Genomic DNA, 21,643 nt, shown 5'->3' with positions numbered 1-21,643 from the left:
CATTTTTCAATGACGGACAGCTTTTTATTTTCCAGTTTCTTGCCACCACAAAAAAAGAACTGCTACAAAATTTTTAAATACACTTTAAAAAAATAAATATCAAGTTTGGGGTATATACAAATAAGGACTTTTTCCTATTTCTTTAATATATTTTGGATAAAGTACTAAGCAGTAGTACAGCTGGGTCAAAGGGCACATACTTTTTTTTATTAACTTTTGGGTTACATATAATTCTATGTTGCTTTTCAAAATGGTTTTTAATAGTCGGCCACCTTCTGCCTTCTTAACATTAAGGAGAAAACAGCTTTTATTACTAATTTTTAAAAAAAAACTTAAACATTATGAATCAAAAGAAATTCAGTAATACCAAATAATACTGATATTTTAAGCAAACATTGCTAGGAAAGTAGCAAAATTCTACCAAGGGGTAATAAAATTAGTAAGTCTTAAGATTCTACCTAGAAATAAACTTGTTATGCTAACCTAGTTAAATGTGGAAATATTCTGTATCAAAAGTTTGACCTTTAGTTAACAAATCTTTTTGGTAAGTTAAGAAATTTTTTAACAATAGGGTACAGAAGATTATGATTTCTATTCAAAGAGAGAGTAACCATGGTGATGAAATTAGATATTTTCTGATGTTCAAGAAAAAGTTTACTTATAAGGGGCAGCTGGGTAGCTCAGTGGAGTGAGAGTCAGGCCTAGAGACGGGAGGTCCTAGGTTCAAACCCGGCCTCAGCCACTTCCCAGCTGTGTGACCCTGGGCAGGTCACTTGACCCCCATTGCCCACCCTTACCAGTCTTCCACCTATGAGACAATACACCGAAGTACAAGGGTTTAAAAAAAAAAAAAGTTTACTTATAAACTACAAATATTTGCAAATATAAAGAACTTACTCGATCATAACACAGTAGAGTGGAAAAATTAGGAGTTTTCTGTTGGTGTACCAATTCCACAAAACGAGAACAGTAAACAGCATCAATTGCTGAAAAAATGCACCGAGGAAATATACACAACTGTAGGAATTTTGTAATGGTCTCATTTTTAGTAGACTCTACAAAAAAATATATATATTAATGGTCTAAATGATATTCATTTAACAAGTAGTTTATTTTATTTCATAATTTCCCTTCTAAGAAAACTAGGAAAGAAAATAGGTGCAGGAAAGAGGGAAGTTCCAAGGATAGATGAAAAAACATTTCTTAAACACATTATGAATCAGGCACTGGTAAGTACTAGAGATAAAATTCTCATTTTAGAGACAGTCTGTGCCTTCAAGAACTTACACTCTAGGAGCAGTTAGGTGGCTCTATGGATTGAGAGCCAGGCCCAAAGATAGGAGGTCCTGGGTTCAAATTCAACCTCAGACACTTCCTAGCTGTGTGACCCTGGGCAAGTGACTTAACTCCATTACCTAGTCCTTACTTCTCTTCTGCCTTAAAACCAATACACAGTACTGACTCTAAGGCAGAAGGTAAGAGTTTAAAAAAAATAATAAACAAATTAATTTTTAAAAAAAGAACTTGAAATTGGTAAAGATAATACATAAAGTACAGCTAGAAAGAATAATGGGATGCAATATGGTGGAAAAATAATAATCATTGACTTGGAAGAGATTTTTAAAAGTTTTCTAGTTTAACCACTTCATTTTATGAATAAGTAATGTCCCATTAACTTTCTCATTACTAATCTCATCCCCATGCAGTGAACTCAAATCATTATAGATAGCATCTCTATAGCCTCCTTTCCCCTCTGATTGGAAAACTAGCCCTTTTTTCTCCCCTTCCATCCTTTATACACTTTGCCATTTAGCTTTCTAGGTCAATCTAGAATAAGCCACAGAATCTGATGGTGGAACTGAGATTAGGGTAATTATTAAGTGTACTCCATAAACTCTAAGTTTCTTCTATCATGTCCTTTAGAAGAACACCTGAGATAATTTTCCTCTCATCACCCTTTAATCATTCTTTTTCCAGGTCCACCCTATTTCTACCAATTTGGAGATAAAACATTCTGTGGAGTAGTTATTACTTCTTATTAAATATCTTATGCGTATTTTGGCAATTTGAGAGACTTGAAAATATAAAATATAGAAAATCATTGTGGGGATTCCCAAAACAAAACTACACTTTTCAGTTTACTCCAATCCACACCATCTGTTTCTACATATATAAGTTTACCTTTGATAAATCAACAATCCCTGCCTTTGAGGCAGGAAGTCACATTTCAACAAAAAGTGTGAAGAGAACTGATAAGACCATATACCAAAATAAGATCAAAACGGCTATAGATTTGAGTACAATAGAAACTATGAAACAAATGTTCAGAAGAAGTAAAATGGATAATCTTAATTACAAAAAAGTTAAAAAGTATTTGCTCACAAATCATTACAACTAAAAAAAAAAGAAAAACAGGAATATAGGAAAACTACACAAAAGTGCTCTCAATTACAAAAAATTAAAGAAAAAGTAATCAATTAAAATATCTCTTTACTAATAACAATCAGTTTTTCAGTGTAAATTTAAAAAAAATTTTAGAAAGTTTAGAATTTTGTGCAAAAACATAAAATGCAAAATAATATCTAGAATGGCATAAAATATTACGACAAAATGTGGATGACTAACAGTTGTTATTATTCCCAAGACACTCAGACGAATGTTTCTAATCATAATATACAACATAATAAATATGCAAAAATAAAACACATTCCATAGATCAGCAGGAGAACTAGAAAAATCATACAGACTTACTAGCTAAAAGCCAATTATCTTTTTCTAGTTTTAGTCTCTGTAGAACCCTCTGAACATGTTCCATCTGTTTTTTCTCTTCTTCTAAAAGTTTATCCTGGAGAGCAGTACAGCGTTCTTTTTCTTTCTTCTTTTTATTTAGAGGCTGTCACACAAAAATAAAAATTTTAAATACATTATTTCTTTTTTTATCTTCTTAAGAGAAGACTTAAATAAAACTTCATAACAATTATTTTGAATCAAAAGAATTATTTCCAAGTATAGTAACCTGACAATTTAACATTAAAAATCTATCAACAGAAATCAATCAGAAAAAAGTCATATATAAAAAAGTAATCTTTAAGGAAAATTCAACAATGATTTTTATCTCTTTTAGAATTACAAACTAACATTGTTTTAATAGCAAAAGACATACCATTTCCTGGTTGTCATCAATTGCTTTCATCTGGACTTTAAGTTTATGGACTTCTCTTTCATAGCTGTTATGTGGTACTGCAAGGTCATACATTGTTAATGACCAGAATGTAGCATAGAACTGTGGACTGATATCGTCCCACACCTTAGAAACATGCAAAGAGATCACTGCTTCATGGACAGGAGCCATCACTAATTCACAGGATGCAATGTATTTATGAACTTTGTGCTGCTGTTTATTTCCCTTTTCAGCTTTTTTAAGTTCATCATACTTTGACTAGAGATAGGAAAAGAGAAAAAAAAATAGTAAATATTTTGCATTGGCATACTTTCTAAGTACAGTCAAATAAACTATGACATCACTGATTCTATCAGTCTTTATATTTATCCATGAATGAATAAAAAAATTTAAATTATTCATTACTATCACTGAGTGAAAATGAAAATAAGCTCATCTCAAAGCCGTAACTCTTAAATGGAATAGATATTACATAGAAGAAACTTTAGTTTCAAGTTGTATGGAAAGTCCTCAAAGATGGAAAGTTGATGAGTAGCAAAGCAAAGGGTTCCCTGGGTTGAATCAATAGGTCACATGACAATATCTAAATATCATGGGGCACAAAGACAAAGCATATGTTAGGTAAGACCTGAAGGATCAACCAGAAAGATGAAAAGACAAATGGCATGGTGTGGTGGTCTTCCATCTCAAATCAAAGAAAAGAGTTGGCAAATCTCATCTCATTCATGACATGAAGTTTGCATGGCTAGGGGAGGTAGAAGAAAGGGAATACCAGAAAAGAATATAACATAATAGGAATAAGTTTTCTTCCTGCCTGGAATTAAAGGTTATCTGGCAGCGTAGATGAGGAAGAAAGCAGGGAACTTGGAGGGGAGGGAGTTAAGGAGATCTAAAATTAAGATTTTAAATTAAAATTCCCCTACAGAGATAAGTATAATCTAATAGATTTGAATTCTTGTGCTTTTTTTGAAATATTAAAATCTTATCAACAGGAGAACACAGAATTCCAAAATTTTTAATTATTTTTTTAGTCTGCTAGAAAATTAAAGAGCATAAAAAATTATACATTAAAGTTAGTGAAAATACTCCTTTACTTACTGAAATATGGTGTGCATACATTGGCCTAGACAGGAAAAATGCTGCATCATGGGGTGTATGGTACTCATTACAGAGCACATCAATTGAAGGCACTCGTTTAATATAATCCTCTGTGCTTAGATTAGATGCCAAAAATCGACCAAACTGTACCAAGGTATCATGACACTAAATTGAAAAGAAAAACAAATAAGAAGATGAAACAGAGAGATAGAGAGAGAAATCTCTTTCTCAGTGTGTGTGTGTAAAATAAGATATACTAAATCTTAAAATATTTCTCATGAGTCATGAGGGAAGTTACCAATATTTAAGGGCAACTACCAATATTCCCATTCAAAAAAACTTTTTAAAAATTTCTTCATAAATAACTATTTTAAATAACTACTTTAAATAACTTTAAACTACTTCTCAAAATTGCTAACCAGCAAATTTAAGAGTGGCAGGGCCAACAAAAGTCAGGATATTTTCCTAGCATGAGGAAACTTAAGCAGCCATAGGAAAAAGTCTGGAACATAAGGTAGAGGTCTAGCCAGGGTACACACAGATGGCCATAGAAACAATAGCCACAACAACTACAGTTGAGTACAATAAGGAATGCAACAACACTTAGAACTGGGTGCAGTTGGCACTGACTGACAACTCTATTGCCTCTGTGCAGTTAATGGGTCATAGTCCAAGGCAAAGAGAGGAGCAGGGACCCTTCCAGGATTAAGATAAGAGTGTAGACAAGGAGAACACTCTAAACCACATCTTTACCCACGGCACATCGAAAAATTTGCAAACCCATTGTGTTAAATCTGAAAACGGCAGCATGAAAAAGCCTGGATCATGGCAAACAAAGCCCAATTTTAATAAAATGTTCCAAATCAAGAAACAAGCTGGGAGGGGGCAGCTGGGTAGCTCAGTGGAGTGAGAGTCAGGCCTAGAGACAGGAGGTCCTAGGTTCAAACCCAGCCTCAGACACTTCCCAGCTGTGTGACCCTGGGCAAGTCACTTGACCCCCATTGCCCACCCTTACCACTCTTCCACCTATGAGACAATACACCGAAGTTAAGGGTCTAAAAAAAAAAAAAAATTAAAAAAAAAAAAAAAAAAAAAGAAACAAGCTGGGAAAACGAGAAGAATGAAAGACTAAGACACAAATTCAGGAAAAAGACAAGATGAAAATGACTATCCAAAAAAGAGCTCAAAGAAAAATGTTAAATGTGTTTAAGACACAGGAGAAATTGGGGAAAGAAATGAGAATGATACAAGAAAATTATGAAAGAGAACTAACAGTGTAGTAAATGAGGCTCAAAAAATACTAAACAAAATAATGCCTTAAAAAACAGAAATGGCCCAATGTTACCACAAGATAACTTCTAAAAGAGAGGAATTTGCAAATTAGAAAAAAAAAAAACAGCTCACCAAAGAAAAGAATTTCTTAAAAATTAAAATTGGGTAGGGCAAAGTTAATGACTTCATGAGAAATCAAGAAACAAAACAAAGTCAAAAGGGGAGAAAAAGGGGACAGTTGGGTGATTCAGTGAATTTAGGAGGTCCTGGGATCAAATCTGTCCTCAGATACTTCCTGACTGTGTGACTGTGTGACCCTGGGAAACTCACTTAACCCCCATTGCCTAGCTCTTACCACTCTTCTGCCTTGGAACCAATACATAATACAGATTCTAAGACAAGAAGGTGAGGGTTTTTTTAAAAAAGGAGGAAAAAAGAAAATGTGAGATGTCTCATTGGGAAAACTAATCCAAATAACAGAACAAGGAGGAACAAGATTACCTGAAAACCAAGATAAAATAATTAGACATCATCAACTTTTAAGAAATCATCAAGGAAAATTGCCTTGGAATCTTAGATCTAGAGAATAAAATAAAAATTTAAAGAATCCATTCATACCTCCTGAAAAAATTCCAGAATGAAAACTCCTACAAATTATAATTGTAGCAAAATTCCAAAGCTCCCAAATAAAAGAAAAAATTCTTCCAAGTATTTTTAAAGGAGAGGGAAAAACAAATATACTCATTGGGGTACCGAATTATATCTTGCCCTACAGAGAAGTAGAAGAATAAGACAAGGGAAGGAGGAAGTAAATGGAGGGAGGGGAAAATGAGCAGAGAGTGGTGATAAAAAGCAAAACGCTAGTGAGGAGGAACAGAGTGAAAAGTAATAAAATGTTCAAAAGGGGAAAATAAGAAGGAAGGCAATACATAGTAATCATAACTTTGAATGTGACTGAGATGAACTCACCCATAAAATGGAAGTGAATAGTAAAGAATTAAAAACCAGAATCCTACTATATACAAGAAACACATTTGAAGCAGAGTGACACACACAGATTAAAGGTAAAAGGCTGGAGCAGAATTTATTATGCAACGTTTAAAGCAAAGTATTTTGAAAGAATATAAAAGAAAAAATTAATTCAAATTACATGAATTCAGTTTGGATCACACAAGATTTAAGACTTCCACCCTTAAAAGAACAGATGGCTTGAAATATATTCAAGGAATCATCTACGCAGTATAACTTAATTTAATCCTTTGGAAGATTTTGACATTTACTGAAATAGATGAAAAAGACTAAAGCTGAATAGAAAATGCCTACTCATATTTGACTCTTCTGCTAATAAAATCTTCACATCCTTATGTTGAATATTATACTAACTCACCCCAGGGTTTCAGATCTGTAAATTACCCTCAGAATGGTTTATTTCTCTGCCAAGATGGTTTTCATGGTGTAGTGCCACTGTGCCAGTAAGTTTCTAACAGTCATAAGAATGAGTTGGGTGACAGATAGAAACCAAAGAATCAGTAAAACCAGTCCTCAAAGGATTACACAAATAATCACAGCAGTCTTCTTGTAACACTGAGAGGCCCCAAGGAATACTATAATACTATAATTGCTATAAGAAATGACAAGGTGGATGGTTCAGGAAAAGAATGGCTAGATCTATATTAACTAATGCAAAGTAAAGGGAGGAAAAGCCAGACAATCAGCTATGAAAAACATGGCAACTCTAATCAACATAATGATCAAAGACAATTTTAAAGGATTCAAAATTTAAAATACTATCTACCACCAGAACATATGAACTCTTGAATGCAAACTAAAATGTATTTTTTATTTGTCTTACACGGTTTTTTGCATCATATCTAATATGGAAATGTACTTTTGAATGTTAAATTTCATATTGCTTGTCTACTCAATAGGGAGGGAAGTGACCGGAGAATAAAAGAGAATTTGGAACTGAAAAATTTTAATTTAATTAAAAAGAAAAGAAAAAAGGGAAAATTTATTCAATTGAATTTTGTAATAAGGTTAAACATGACAAATTTTTTCCACAAAATAAGTTTTGAAGAATGATTCATGTATAACCCAGTGGAATTGCTCATCAGCTCCAGGAAGGGGGAGGGAAAAGTTGAGGGAAAGAACATGAATCATGTAACCATGAAAAAAATATTCTAAATAAATTAATTTTTTTAAAAAAGAATATTCTTTCATGATATTTTTTCCATGTTACATGACTCATGTTCTTTCCCTCCCCTCTTCTCTCTTTTCTCCCCACTCCTAAAGCTGACTAGCAATTCTGGTTTATACAAAACATGACATAAAAATAACCCACTCAAATGATCAGCATTTCTGAACATTATCAATGAAATGAACAGTGAAAAACAAAAAGAAAAATTCATTTAAAATATCTACAAGAGAACCAGGAGAACTTTATATACAGTATCTGAAACACTGTGGTATGATCAAATGTAATAGACTTTGCTACTATTACAATACAATGATCCACAACAATTTCAGAATATAGGAACTCATGAAAAGAATTCTATCCACATTTAGAGAAAGAACTATTGGAGTAGAAATGCAAAAGAAAACATGATTCATTAATCGTTTATTTGAATATATTATTTGGGATTTTGATTTTAAAAGATTATTTAAAAAATGAACAATATGAAAATAAGTTTTGAGTGATAATAAATATAAAACCCAGTAGAATTGCTTAGTCAACTATGGAAGAGGGGAGGGAGACAAAGTGAATCATGTAACCTTGGGGGGAAAATATATCTTTAAGAGTTTAAAATATTTGGGATTTTATTTGCCAACACAAATCCTGAAAGTATATTAATACAATTAGAAAATACTTTTCATTCAAAGACAACTGAAGAAATAGTCATTCTTTATGTTTAATCTCAGTCAATATAAAAAAATGTACAACTACTTAATTTACATATTTGATACTACAGCAATCAAACCATCAAAGGATTACTTTAGAGAATTAGAAAAAAAATCATCTTCAGGAATAAAAAGTCAAGAGTCTCAAGAAAACTGATGGAGGGAGGAAGGGTAGAGAAAATGAGAAAGAAGAGAGATAGTAGTGGAATCACAAAATACTATACATCTCTAATCACCAAAACAATTCAATAGTGGTTTAAAAAGCACAGATTTATTTTTTAATTTGGAAATTTTTATTTATTTAGAATATATTCCCATGGTTACAAGATTCATGTTCTTTCCCTCCCCTCCCCACAACCTCCTCCCGTAGCCGATACACAATTCCACTGGGTTATAAGTGTGTCACTGAACAAACCTATTTCCATATTATTTTATATATGCACTAGGGTGATCCCCAATCATATCCCCATCAGCCCATGTAATGGGGCAGTTGTTTTTCTTCCGTGTTTCTAATCCCAGAGTTCTTCCTCAGAATTGTCCTGAACCATTAAAGCACAGATTCATTGAAACCAAGCAAAAGATATATAGTAATTGAACCAAAAATATAAATGGTTAAATGTTAGGAATAGGCAATTTTCAGAGGAAGAAATCTAAGTCATTGATAGCTCTATGGGAAAAATAGTTATAAATTATTACCAATTAGAGAACTGTGAATCAAAATATGTTTTAATGTGAATCAAAACATATCATTCCCAACAGATTGGCTAAACTGACAAAAAGGGGAAATGATAAATATCAAAAGGGGCTTTAGGAATAGGTTGGCAAAATTATAAACTGATCTATTTTGGAAATCAATTCAGAATTATATCTGAAAAACTATTAAACTCCATTCACATACTCCAAAGAGATCCAAGAAAGAAAAGGACATACTGTTCAAAATACATGTCATATAAAAAAAAATATATATATATATATGTCATAGTTGCCTATCTATTAACTTGGTTCAGAATTCATTCACATGGTCTAAGTTTAGTATTCAGTACTGCTTATCTCTGTTCTATTCTTGCCTATTCTGCTATCCTTGAGGATACAACGTGGATCTTATATCTTTATAGTTTGATATCCAATTAAAATTGGACCATTTCTTTGATCTTGCAAGAAGAAGTACAATTCCCAATTTCCAAGCAAACACTGTTTTGCTTGTCTCAGTTATGTAATTAATCATGTTGTCCTCAACCCTATGTCATCTAACCCTATTCTATTTTTTGTTCTATATTGCCCAGACCTATAAAAAGGAAACCTGTCATTCCCCCCTAAAAGTCTTTTGGCATAATTCAAGGAAAATTCAGTTTTTTGTTTTTTTTTTTAAATATTTTTAAACCCTTAACTTCTGTGTATTAGTTCCTTGGTGGAAGAGTGGTAAGGGTAGGCAATGGGGGTCAAGTGATTTGCCCAAGGTCACACAGCTGGGAAGTGTCTGAGGCCGGATTTGAACCTAGGACCTCCCGTCTCTAGGCCTGGCTCTCAATCCACTGAGCTACCCAGCTGCCCTAAATTCAGTTTTTTTTATAAATAATCTCTTGCTCAGAAAGAATGCTCTGTTATTGAAATTCACTCATTAGAGCTGAATATTTTCTTTTTCTGGACATAGCTAATGAGATTGTTTGCCTATTCATATGGATTTATAACAGGCTTTGATTTTCCTGCCTTTGACATAGGAGAAGTTATTAAATTCAAAAATATATAATTCAACATTGTGAATATATTTATTCAAAGCTAAATCAGACTAAAAAATAATGTTAAGTGTAAGATTACGAGGTATGTGAATACTTTTTTCTTCCCTTTATATCTTTCCCATATGTATTAGAATCAATCAATTCCAGGGCAGAAGAGCAGTAAGGAATAGATTTAAATGGCTTGCTATTTATTCACTATTAGGAAATGTCTGAAGTCAGAGTTGAATCTGGGACCTCTCGTCTCTAGGCCTAGTGATCTATGTATGACCTCATTGCCCCTGAATGTGAATGTTTTTGAAAATACCTGATCATACAACTTTCCCACAAGTTTCAAATGTTTCTCTCCTCCTTCCTGGAATATTACCCCATTCCTCTGCTGAGCCATTAGTAAGCATAAAGGAAGGGCAAGATCATGATCCAAAAGTGCATCCTTTAACCTCTGAGAAGATTTTTTTGTGTTTCTGATCTGTCCAAAGTAGCCACCCTATAAAGAAGGAAAAAACTAATCAGGCTACAAATATGTATTATATAAACAAAAGCATATCAAGCTATGATCAAGACATTTGTCATATTAAAACTAGAAGTTTCAAAAAAAGAATGTGACATTAAATAAAATCCTCTTTGAGTAGTCAGTGCAGCATAACAAAAATGAAATGTGTAGTTGAACCCCTATTTCTTTTCTTTTTTTACTCTCTCTAGTCACTATAATATAAATCCCAGGTAGTCTTACTTATAATTCTAAATATCAAAATCTGAAATTCTAACTTTTCACCTTATATTGAGGTAACAGAAATAGACCTAATCATTAAAGAAAAAAAAAACCATGCTCACCTCAGCTTTTAGCTGTTCTCCACCAGTCATAGCCTCTAATTGTTCCACTGTAATTTCTTCTGTAATTTCTATTCCTGCCATTTTTTGTACTACCTCTTTCAATATAAGTAGATCAAAGCTACTCCAAGTTAGAAGGAAACTATGTTAATAACACAGACTTAAAAAGAGATGACAGCATGCAATATTTTAATATCAGAAAATTATTAGAAAAGCATCAAGGTATAGTAGAAAACTAATGTCTTGGCTCTGAAATTTATTAATATTTAACTGACATAAAAAAGTGAAATGATTCATCTCCAGATTCATATAGCTAGTTCTTTAAACTGATAAATTAAATTACTGTAGCAATTATACTTAAGACACAAGAAAAAAACAAGTCAAACTTTTTGATGCAATCAAATTGGCCTTCTCTCATTTCATCACAATCCATCCCTCTACCATATACTGTTTTCTCTTCCTTTTTCATTAAGCCTTTTCTGATAGAGTTCTCTCTTCTTCTTTTTTTTTTTTATAGGCAATGGGGGTCAAGTGACTTGCCCAGGGTCACACAGCTGGGAAGTGTCTGAGGCCGGATTTGAACCTAAGACCTCCCATTTCTAGGCCTGGTTCTCAATCCACTGAGCAACCCAGCTGCCCCCTAGAGTTCTCTCTTCTTAATCATTGTGACTTTATTATTACTCTATATATAGTTACTGACTTTATATTTTTTGCTATAATAGTTCAAAAATTTTTTTTGTCTCCCCAAACAGACTGTAAATACTTTGTAACTAAAGTTCTATACCTCTATAACTGGTGTTTCACATAAAAATAGAAATGAATTGAACTGTAGAGTGATGATAGTTTAACCTTAAAATCTCATCTTAAAAAACCTCTATCTTATTAAAACTGAGAATAATGTAAGCAGAAGAAAAAAGGACCTTGAACATAAAGAAGATCAGTTAAAAAGGGTGATAATGGATCTTCATCCAACAAAAAAAGTTGAAAAATGGAATGTAATCTAACAGTATGTTAAAAGAAACAGGTTACAGAACCTGAGAAATATTAATTGAATATAATTTCAAGTTCTGTTCATTTGACTGTGGGAAAAATGTACACAAGCAAGAAAGTTCTCCAAGTACAGTGACTATACTACCACATAAGAATCTTCTGAAGGAACTGTGAATTTTCATAAAAATAAAATGACGAAATCACAAAAACTAATATGCAAAGAAAGTACTAAAATTTTCAAAACACTTTACATTTATTGCTTCACTAAAATCATAACAAACCAGTGAGTTCAGTAATATTGAGACTCATAAATAATAGATTAAATAGCATAAAGTAGCTCATGTTTACAGTAAAGATTTAAAACAAAAAGAAGAGAATTGGTGAGAAAGCTGACATTTAGTAGAGGTTTTTAAAGATTTAAGCATTTATGTCAGCTGAAAAATACACAAAGAACTTGAAAAATGTCAGTGGTATAAGGTAAAGTTTCTTAAAGTTCATTGGCTAGAATCTATTCTAATTTGGGTTAATATATAAATGCAATAATAAAATTATATTTAATATTTTTATTATTTTAAAAATTCAAAGATAAAGAAAATTACAACTAGAAAATCTAAATTGAATATCATTTTGAAATCTAATATTAGAGGCAAAAATAACTAACAGAGCTAAATTACTTAATAGCAACCTGTTATAAAAGTAGGAATGGATTAGAACCTTAACACAATTTACATACCCACCTTTTCCCTGCCTTTAGCTGATTTGCCACATATTGCAGAAGGCCAGCAAGTTCAATTGGATATTTGCGAAAAACTGCACCACAGAAACAAGCAAGACCTATCATATGAAGAAAAGACACTTAAAATCTTCAGTAATCACAGAATTAACTCCAAATAAAATCTTTTCTAGATCATGATACTCACTTTGAAGCCAGCTTGAAATATTTGTGTCATTATGTTTCATTCTCTCCTTCTCTGGATTAGCTAGAGCTTCAATAATGCAATCTTTTATGAAATTAAGAAAAAATATTTTATGCATTATATTACTTAGTAGTTTCCACTAGTAAAATGACCAGAAATAGATCAATTTAATTACAGTAAGAAATAACAATGAATAACAACACACAATGCCCANTTCTGTAACAGTGCCAAAATAAAGTTACTCAATATCACCACTACTAATTAATGTAATAATAGAAATACTCTCTATGAAAAGCAGTAAGAAAAAAAGAAATTGAGGGAATATGCATAAGTAAAGGGAAATAAAGCTACCAGGTTTTCTGAATCATGTGATGATTCACTTAACTCCTAGAAAAACAACTAAAAAACTAATAGAAATAATTAACATCTTCAGCAAAGTTGCAAGATAAATATATACTAAATCACCATATAAAAGTGGTATTTATGTGTGTACACACACACACACACACACACACACACACACACATTGCCATGGGAAACCAAAATGAACATGTAGAAAGAGAAATTCCATTTCAAATAATTGCAGGCAGGGAACAAGTTAGGTGGCTCAGTGGATTGAGAACTAGGTCTGGAGGAGGCCCTGGGTTCAAATCTGGCCTCATGCACTTCCTAGCTATGTGACCCTGGGCAAATCACTTAACCCCACTATGTAGCCCTTAGTACTCTTCTGCCTAAGATGGAAGGTAAGGGTTTTAGTAATAACTGGACAATAACTTAAAGTAACCTATCAATGACTAGGTTGAACTAATGTAATAGCAATGACAGTTACCACCTATAATTAATTTATTTAGTCAGTGCTTTCACAGAATTAAAAAGTAACAACAAAAGTCATCTGAAGGAACAAAAGGAACTCTTTAAGAAATCAAGTATGGGTAAGGAGAGGGAATCCAGCAATACTAGATCTTCAACTACATCACCATCATAACCTGTCCAAATAAACTGATACAAGATAAGAAATAAGGAGGTTGATCAAAGGAACAGATTAGGAATACAATATGCAGAAGCCAAAGTGCATAGAAACTTGTGTTTGATAAAACTAAAGACTTTTGCTTTCAGAGAAAAGAGTATGGGGCCTACAATTAGGAAGATCTGAATTCAACTCGTCCTTCAGATAGCCTTCAGATAGGCTATGTGACTTTGGGCAAGTCTTAATCTGTCTTGCTTATATGTTCCAGTTTAAATGGGGATGATGATGTCTTTCTAGGGTTTCTGAAAGAAGTACCTGGCCCACTGAAGTTTTTAAATAATGGTGGTGGTTGTCAGCAAAAACTGCTGAGGGAAATGGAAAGCACCTTTTGAGAAATCAGGGATAACAAAATAGCTTACTCTGTAAACCGAGATCATAAAATGTTAGAAAATGAATAGCAAAAATTTTTACAGAAGATTGGGGGGAAGAGAATTTTAAGAAAAAATAATTTTTAAGAAACAATTCAGGGATCAGTGCCTAGAGGGTCAGGCCAAGAAACAGGAGTTCCTGAGTATCTAGACTAAGATATTTCCTATTTGTTTGACACTGAACATATACCACTCTTCTGCCTTAGAAATAATACAATTCTAGGACAAAAGCTTTTTTTTTTTCAAAAAACGAATGAAACCACAGTAAGGATAGCATCTGCATTAAAGGACAGATGGGTATGCGGTATTTCAGAAGGAAAATGAGCTAGGATTACTAAGAATTACCTAACTAGTAAAACTGAGTAAAAAACCCTTTGGAATTAAGAAGTAAAATGGATATTCAATCAAATAGAGGACTTTCAAGTTTTCCTGATAAAAAGACCAGAGCTGAAAAGGAAAAACTGATTCTCAAGCAAAAGACTAGCATAAAAAGTTAACAGCAAAGTAAATTAGACAAAACTGTTTATATTTCTATATGGGAATATGCTACACAATAGGGCAGTTAAGAGAATGTTTGGCTTGAAGGCATTGGTATCAATTAAATGTGATAAGATAAATTATTTAAAATTAAAAGTAAGAAAAGGAATGCACTAGGAGAAAGAAGAGGTAAAACAGGATAAATTATATTACATAAAAGAAGTATAAAATAGCTTTTATAATGGAAAAAAATGGTGAAGAATGGTGCAAGCATTTGAACATCTCATATGACCTGGTTTAATGAAGGATGAATATACAATTGCGGACATGATTTGGGATGTAGACACTAAATGACCACCCTAGTACAACTATCAATACACATGGAAATAGGTCTTGAAGGGATGACACATGAAGAAATCAGTGGAAATGCGCATCAGCTACAGGGCTGCAGGGGGGAAGGAAATTGGGGAGGAGAGAGTTAAGAACATGAATCATGTAACGATGGAAAAAATTTTTTCTAAAAAATAAAATTTAATTAACTAATTAAAGATAAATAAAAAAATAAAAAGCTATCTTACCCTCTAGGAAAGTAGAAAAGGAAGGGGATATGAGAAGGGGAGGGAAGGAAAGAAGGGGTGATAAAAGGGGGAGTCAGTGGTCAGAAGCAAAATACTTTTCAGGATGGACAAGGTGAAAGGAAAAAAAGAAACGATAAAAAGGAGAGAAAAAACAGAGAGAAACATATGTAATCAAAAGTGTGGAGAAAAATTAAAACAAATTTCTCTAATGAAGTTCTCATTTATCAAATACATAAAGAACTGAATATATATAAACACGTCATTAGTAGGTAGTTTTCAAACAGTATTCAAGGCAAAACAAAAATGTTATTTGAATAGAGAAATGCAAATTAAAACAACTACTGGTTTATATAATTGAAAAGGAAAATGACAAATTTGAGGGAGATATGGGAAAACTGGTACACTAATGCACTATTAGTTCAACCATTCTGGAGAGCGATCTGGAAATACGCCCAAAGGGCTATAAAACCATGTGTTTCCTTTGACCCAAAAATATAATTATCAGATCAAGTCTTTCAAATAATTGAAAAAAAAGGGGGCAAAAAATGTGCGAAAAATATTTCTGCTAGTTCTTTTTGTAGTAGCAAAGAATTGAACATTAAGAGGATACTCAATAGTTGGGGAATGTCTGAAAAAATATATAACCGGGATAATAAAACTATAATACTACGTGCAGGATGCAATCTGGAAAGACATAAGCTGATGCAAAGTGAAATGAGCAAAAATGAGAGAACACAATAACAACAATACTGTACAAATAGCAATTAAGCTGAGCAATACTCTGATCCAATACAATTCTGAAGACTTATGATGAAAAATATTGTCCACCCCAGAGAAAGAACTGGTAGAATGTGAATGCAAAATTATATGCACATTAGAGGATTTAAAAATTTTTTTTTCTTATTTAACTTTTTGTTCTATATTTTCTTTCACAACTGATATAGAATATTATGTTTTGCATGACTATAAATGTATGTTTTCCATCTCAGAGAGGAAGGAGTAGAAGAAGAGAGTGAATCTAAAGCTCAAAATTACCAAAAAATAAATAAAAATTATCTTTACTTGTAATCGGGAAAATTAAATTATGAATTAAAAAAAATTTTAAGAGCCATTCTAAAATTTACCCAAATATTATTATTCACTGAAACATAGGAGATTTGCTTTTCTCCTATCTTGTGGTGCCACTCCAATTTTTCATAATTTTTCAAATATTAGTAACCTACAGTGATTCAAGACACATCAGCTAGTTCTTTAAATATCCAAGATTATAATTTATATATACTATTTGATTTTAATTCATCAGGGCCAATTAGGAGATTTCTTATTTTCCTAATTATGTTGAGTTTCACATACTTTTAGCAATATTTGCACTGAAATTTCTCATACAAAAGTTACTAATTTTGTCAGAGAAATTGGAAGTGTAACAAGTAAACAGCCTTGCCTCCTCTCTCTAGTGAGTAATCAGTTAATCTAAAAAGAGCCCCTTTGATCTTATAATTTATTCTTATCTTAACACACACACACAGACACATTCCAGCACAAAGAATGCAAAAGAAAATTCTAAAATCCACAAATACACATTTCACAAACTTATTCTTCAAAAGCAAATTCTACAACCGGGTAGCTCAGTGGTTTGAGAGTCAGGCCTAGAGACAGGAGGTCCAAGGTTCAAATCTGGCCTCAGACACTTCCCAGTTATGTGACCCTGGGCAGGTCACTTGACCCCCATTGCCCACCCTTACCACTCTTTTCTACCTGGGAGCCAATACACAGAAGTTAAGGGTTAAAAAAAAAAAGCAAATTCTATATATAGTTTAATATAATATTACAAACATTTAGCTAAGTCAAACTTTTTTTTTTTTTTTAAACCCTTACCTTCCGCCTTGGAGTCAATACTGTGTATTGGCTCCAAGGCAGAAGAGTGGTAAGGGTAGGCAATGGGGGTCAAGTGACTTGCCCAGGGTCACACAGCTAGGAAGTGTCTGAGGCCAGATTTGAACCTAGGACCTCCCATCTCTAGGCCTGGCTCTCAATCCACTGAGCTACCCAGCCTCCCCCCTAAGTCAAACTTTTAACTCATGTAAGATTAACTTTTTTAACAGCTATATCCCAATGCTGTAACGATACTAGAAATTTTCTGAAATCTACCTATTTCTTAAAACTTTGTATCTGTGTTCCACTTAAATCTATTTAAAAGAAAGGTTGCAATTTAAAATTTTTGTACATATACACAAAACAAGTTTCATAAATATTAAAAATCTTTTTACAGCATTTTTGAACTTTTCTCAATATAAATGAAAGGATACATGCCAAAACATCATAATTCAAAGAAGTTAGATATTTCAAAGCATCTACTACTGGTGTAATTAAGTTATCATATTTTTGTACTTGTGATAAAATCTGAAAAACATAAAACCAGAAAAAAGCTATTGATTTTTAAGCTAACTATCTAAAATATTTTACAATACACAACAATATGCCATATGGATGAAGCCAAAAGGAAGTATACAATTTTAAACTAGTTTAAATGTAATTTTAAAATAGAGAAAACTTTGCATTTGCCCCATAATCTCTGAAAGAGTAAAATAGATTATTTTTCCATATGAGCCCAAAATTGCTTAATTATATTTTTATCATAATACTTTCTGATAGGAAAATAAATGCTGTATTTTCAGTGTAATCAAAAGTTGAGTTTCTCATTTCATTTTAAAAATATCATATGCACAACTAGGTGACTCAGGTGATTATTGAGAGCCAGGCCTAGAGACCAAAGATCCTGGGTTCACGGACAAGCCACTTAATTCCATTTGCCTAGCTCTTACCATTCTTTTGCCTTTCAGTACACAGTATTGCCTCTAAGATGGAAGATAAGGGTTTTTTTTTTAAGTATTATATGCCACAATAACTCTTCAGTGTTATTTTAAATAAAATACTATAATAAATAATTCATTTTAAACTATTCATTGCACATTAATGCAAAAATAGGGCATTTCTATAATACATTAAGTAAACATATCAATATTGAAAAAAAATTTCTATAATACATTAAGTAAACATATCAATATTGAAAAAAAATTTTCATTAAGTTATCTTGCATAAGGATATGAACTGGACCTATAATGCCAATGAAATAGAAAACATTAGGCAGTATCTTCTCCATAACTTTAAAAGTAGTGGACAGTTGCTAGAACACTCTGAATTGATCAACTATGACTTTCTGGCTCTATGGCTAGATTTTTATCCACTATTTTGCTAATCACTCAACAAGTACTTAGCCATCTATCCAATTAGCAAAATTGTTTTTAAACTTTTGTTTTTAAAAATTAAAAAAATTCACAACATACATAATCAAATAAAATAGTTGGGTTACTGTGGCTAAGCTTCCCAATCTGTCTTCCAGAAGGCTTCACATTTTCTTTTGTAAGACGTCTATGGAAAGAAAAAAAGACACATGAATGTCATCATTTTAGTTTATTTTCTAATGATTTTTTATGAATAATATCAACAACATATATTAAACTAGCTTTCTTGACTATTTACTTGAAACTGACCTAGACCTTGTTCCCAAGATTTTATCTCATTGTCATAAAATGAAAGTTTGTTTTACTAAATAATTTTTTAATATAGCAAGCATTTTTATGATACTAAATTCTGCCACATTAAATATAGTATTACAGAAGAAAAGTTCCTGTGCCAATCTATAATCACAGCAAAGCCAGACATTAGAATGTAAGCTCTATCAGAGCAAAAGTCATTAACCCACTTTTATTTGTACATTTAGCTCATCCTCCAAACAAGTACCTGATTGAGAGCCCACAATGCTGAAAATTAAGTCTGAAAAAAGTTGCATGCTGGAAGCTAAGAAAAGCAAAGTAGAAGAAAAGTCACCAGAAAACAAATCACCCCAGGACTATTACAGCCAAATTCCAGAACTCCTTAGCCAAGAAAAAACTACTAGAAGCATCTGGGATGAAATAATTTAAATACCGTGGGGCCACAGTCAGAAATCATGGATATGGTATTCCAAAAGGAAAAAGGATGTAGGACTACAATCTAGAATTGCATATCCAAAAAAACTGAGCATAACCCTACAAGGGGAAATTTGACATTTAATGAAGTAAAGCAATCAACCAAAAACACAAAGCTATAAAGAAAATCTGATGAGCAAATCTGACATTCAAGAGAAGCATTGAAAAGTAAAGTGAAAACTTAAGAATTTTGATAGGGCTTAAATTAGTACATTCATACCTGGAAAGGTGAAATTTGAAATAATTACAATGTCTATACTTGAGAAAGGCAAGGTACTTAAGATATGCAAGACATCTAAAGTAGAGTAATGAAAAGGAATATACATACACAGGAAGAAGAAAGCTTAGTAAAGTAAGATGGGCTGATACAGAAAAAAAGGGAGGATTGTGATTCTGAGGGAATGAGAGGATAGTAATAGGGAAGATAAGGAAAGGGAAGAATTTGAGGGGAAAGATTCTGATTTGGGTAATCAGAATTTAAGATACCTGAAAGGCAGCTGGAGATGTGAGATTGGAGATCAAAAGGAATTCTGGCAGAAAAGAATTAAAAAATCATCCACATAGAAATGACCAGAGCAAAGTGAGAAATAAATAAGGGACACTTTAGGATTAAAGGATATAACCTGGAGGAGGCTGTCCTGAAAATTAAAAGTCAGAAAGGGAAGAACAGAAAAGAGAGTACCTCAAAAGCCTGAAAAAAGTGATCAACACTATCAGAAGTCATTAGAGAGGTCAAGGTGATTCAGGATTAAGAAAAAGCCACTATATTTGTTTATTAAGTGATCATTAGAGGTAGCTAGATTGTGTAGTGTATAGAGTACTAGGCTTAGAGAGGGGAGATCCTTAGTTTAAATCTGACCTCAGACACACCCTACCTGTGTTCCCTAAAGAGTTAGTTAACCTCAATAGCCTAGCCCATACAACTCTTCTGCCATTGTATAAATTCTGTCAGAAGCTTTTTTTTTATTTTAAAGAGAAACCGCTATTAACAATTTGACTAGCATGATGAAGTTAAAAGTCAGACTATAAGAAACAAATGAAGGAATTAAGATTAGTAAATGGTTAACTGGAAGTGAGGGAATCACACTGATTTCTACAGCTTTGTTCATTTTCTAATGAATTATGGGTTCAATCCAAATACTCTTCTGAGACAGTTAAATCAAATATGGGATTTGGGAAAAAACCTCATTTCATTTTTTGAATCTAGCCCTTAATGGCTGGGAAACTGGATCACCTCTCCTTGCTGTTTAGAGGCTCTGAATGAAGAACCTGTAAGGGGGAAAAGGGGGCTTTTTAAGTCTACACTACCCATCTTTAGATTTAATCTAATTATCACAAACCTAAATTTTACGTTGTCCAGAAACAGTCAGATCCTAAGATGGATGTAAGGAATTTTCTCACAATTGTATATCTCAAGCAACCAATATGCTTTTTCCAAAAACTTTCCCAATAATGATCAATCAGTGATCATTTCCATGATCTTTTGATTGTTTACTTGAGAGTAATGGGACACTTCTGATTTCTGAAATTGCACCTATTCACTTCTCCCTCTCCCAACTTGGAAAGTTTTCCTCAAAGCTTTCCTCAAAACAGAAATCAAATTATCTAGCTTTGTTTTGCTTCCTTTTAATTAAATAGCCTTTAATGTAGACAAATCTCTCTCATTCTGTAGTTGGGGTCCAGACCTGAGCTAAGGAAGGAGCCTAGTCCCTATTTGTTAGGCAATCAGGATACATGAATTAATAAACTGATATACTTGGAAGCTTCAATTTTTGCTGAATGAAAAGAATGAGAAAAGTAAAGGAACTTATTATAGATGTCCTTTTTCAAGGAGTTTAGCCACAAAAAACTGAAAGGAATTAGAACAAATTATGGTCTATGAAGGAATTCTATCGAACTATAACAAATAACAAGCAGGATAATTTCAGAAAAAGCTGTCAAGATCCAAATTGACTGATGTAGAGAGTGAAGCAAGCAAAATCAGGAGAATGTTGTACACTTAAGAGCAGTGTAGTACAACGATCAACTGTGAAAGACTTAGATACTCTCAGTAATATAACAATCTGAGACAATTCTGAAGAACTTATACTGAAAAAAAATGTCCACTTCTAGAGAAATAACTGACAGAGTCTGATATATATATACACATTGTTTTTCACTTTATTGTACTGACATGTTTTTATTTTGGGGTTTTAGTTTTATATTAGTATTCTCTCACAACAGGAACAATAAGGAAATGTTCTGC

General features: G+C 32.6%; 1 protein-coding gene across 1 annotated transcript in view; it reads right to left on the bottom strand.

Annotated features, from left to right (window-relative positions):
• The window catches only part of LOC123253802 (THO complex subunit 2-like), a 77,338-nt gene that overhangs the window by 20,786 nt on the left and 34,909 nt on the right, over positions 1-21,643 (bottom strand). Inside the window, 10 exon segments of the mRNA XM_044682938.1 lie at positions 898-1,055; positions 2,752-2,893; positions 3,164-3,439; positions 4,280-4,444; positions 10,490-10,669; positions 11,017-11,134; positions 12,741-12,837; positions 12,924-13,004; positions 17,677-17,770; positions 18,715-18,799. Coding sequence (XP_044538873.1) covers positions 898-1,055; positions 2,752-2,893; positions 3,164-3,439; positions 4,280-4,444; positions 10,490-10,669; positions 11,017-11,134; positions 12,741-12,837; positions 12,924-13,004; positions 17,677-17,770; positions 18,715-18,799 — 1,396 coding nt within the window.

Source organism: Gracilinanus agilis, chromosome X (genome assembly GCF_016433145.1).
Source record: "Gracilinanus agilis isolate LMUSP501 chromosome X, AgileGrace, whole genome shotgun sequence".
NCBI classification, from domain to species: Eukaryota; Metazoa; Chordata; class Mammalia; order Didelphimorphia; family Didelphidae; genus Gracilinanus; species Gracilinanus agilis.
The sequence above is the reverse complement of the archived record's forward strand: the minus strand, read 5'-3'. Positions and strand labels throughout refer to the sequence as shown.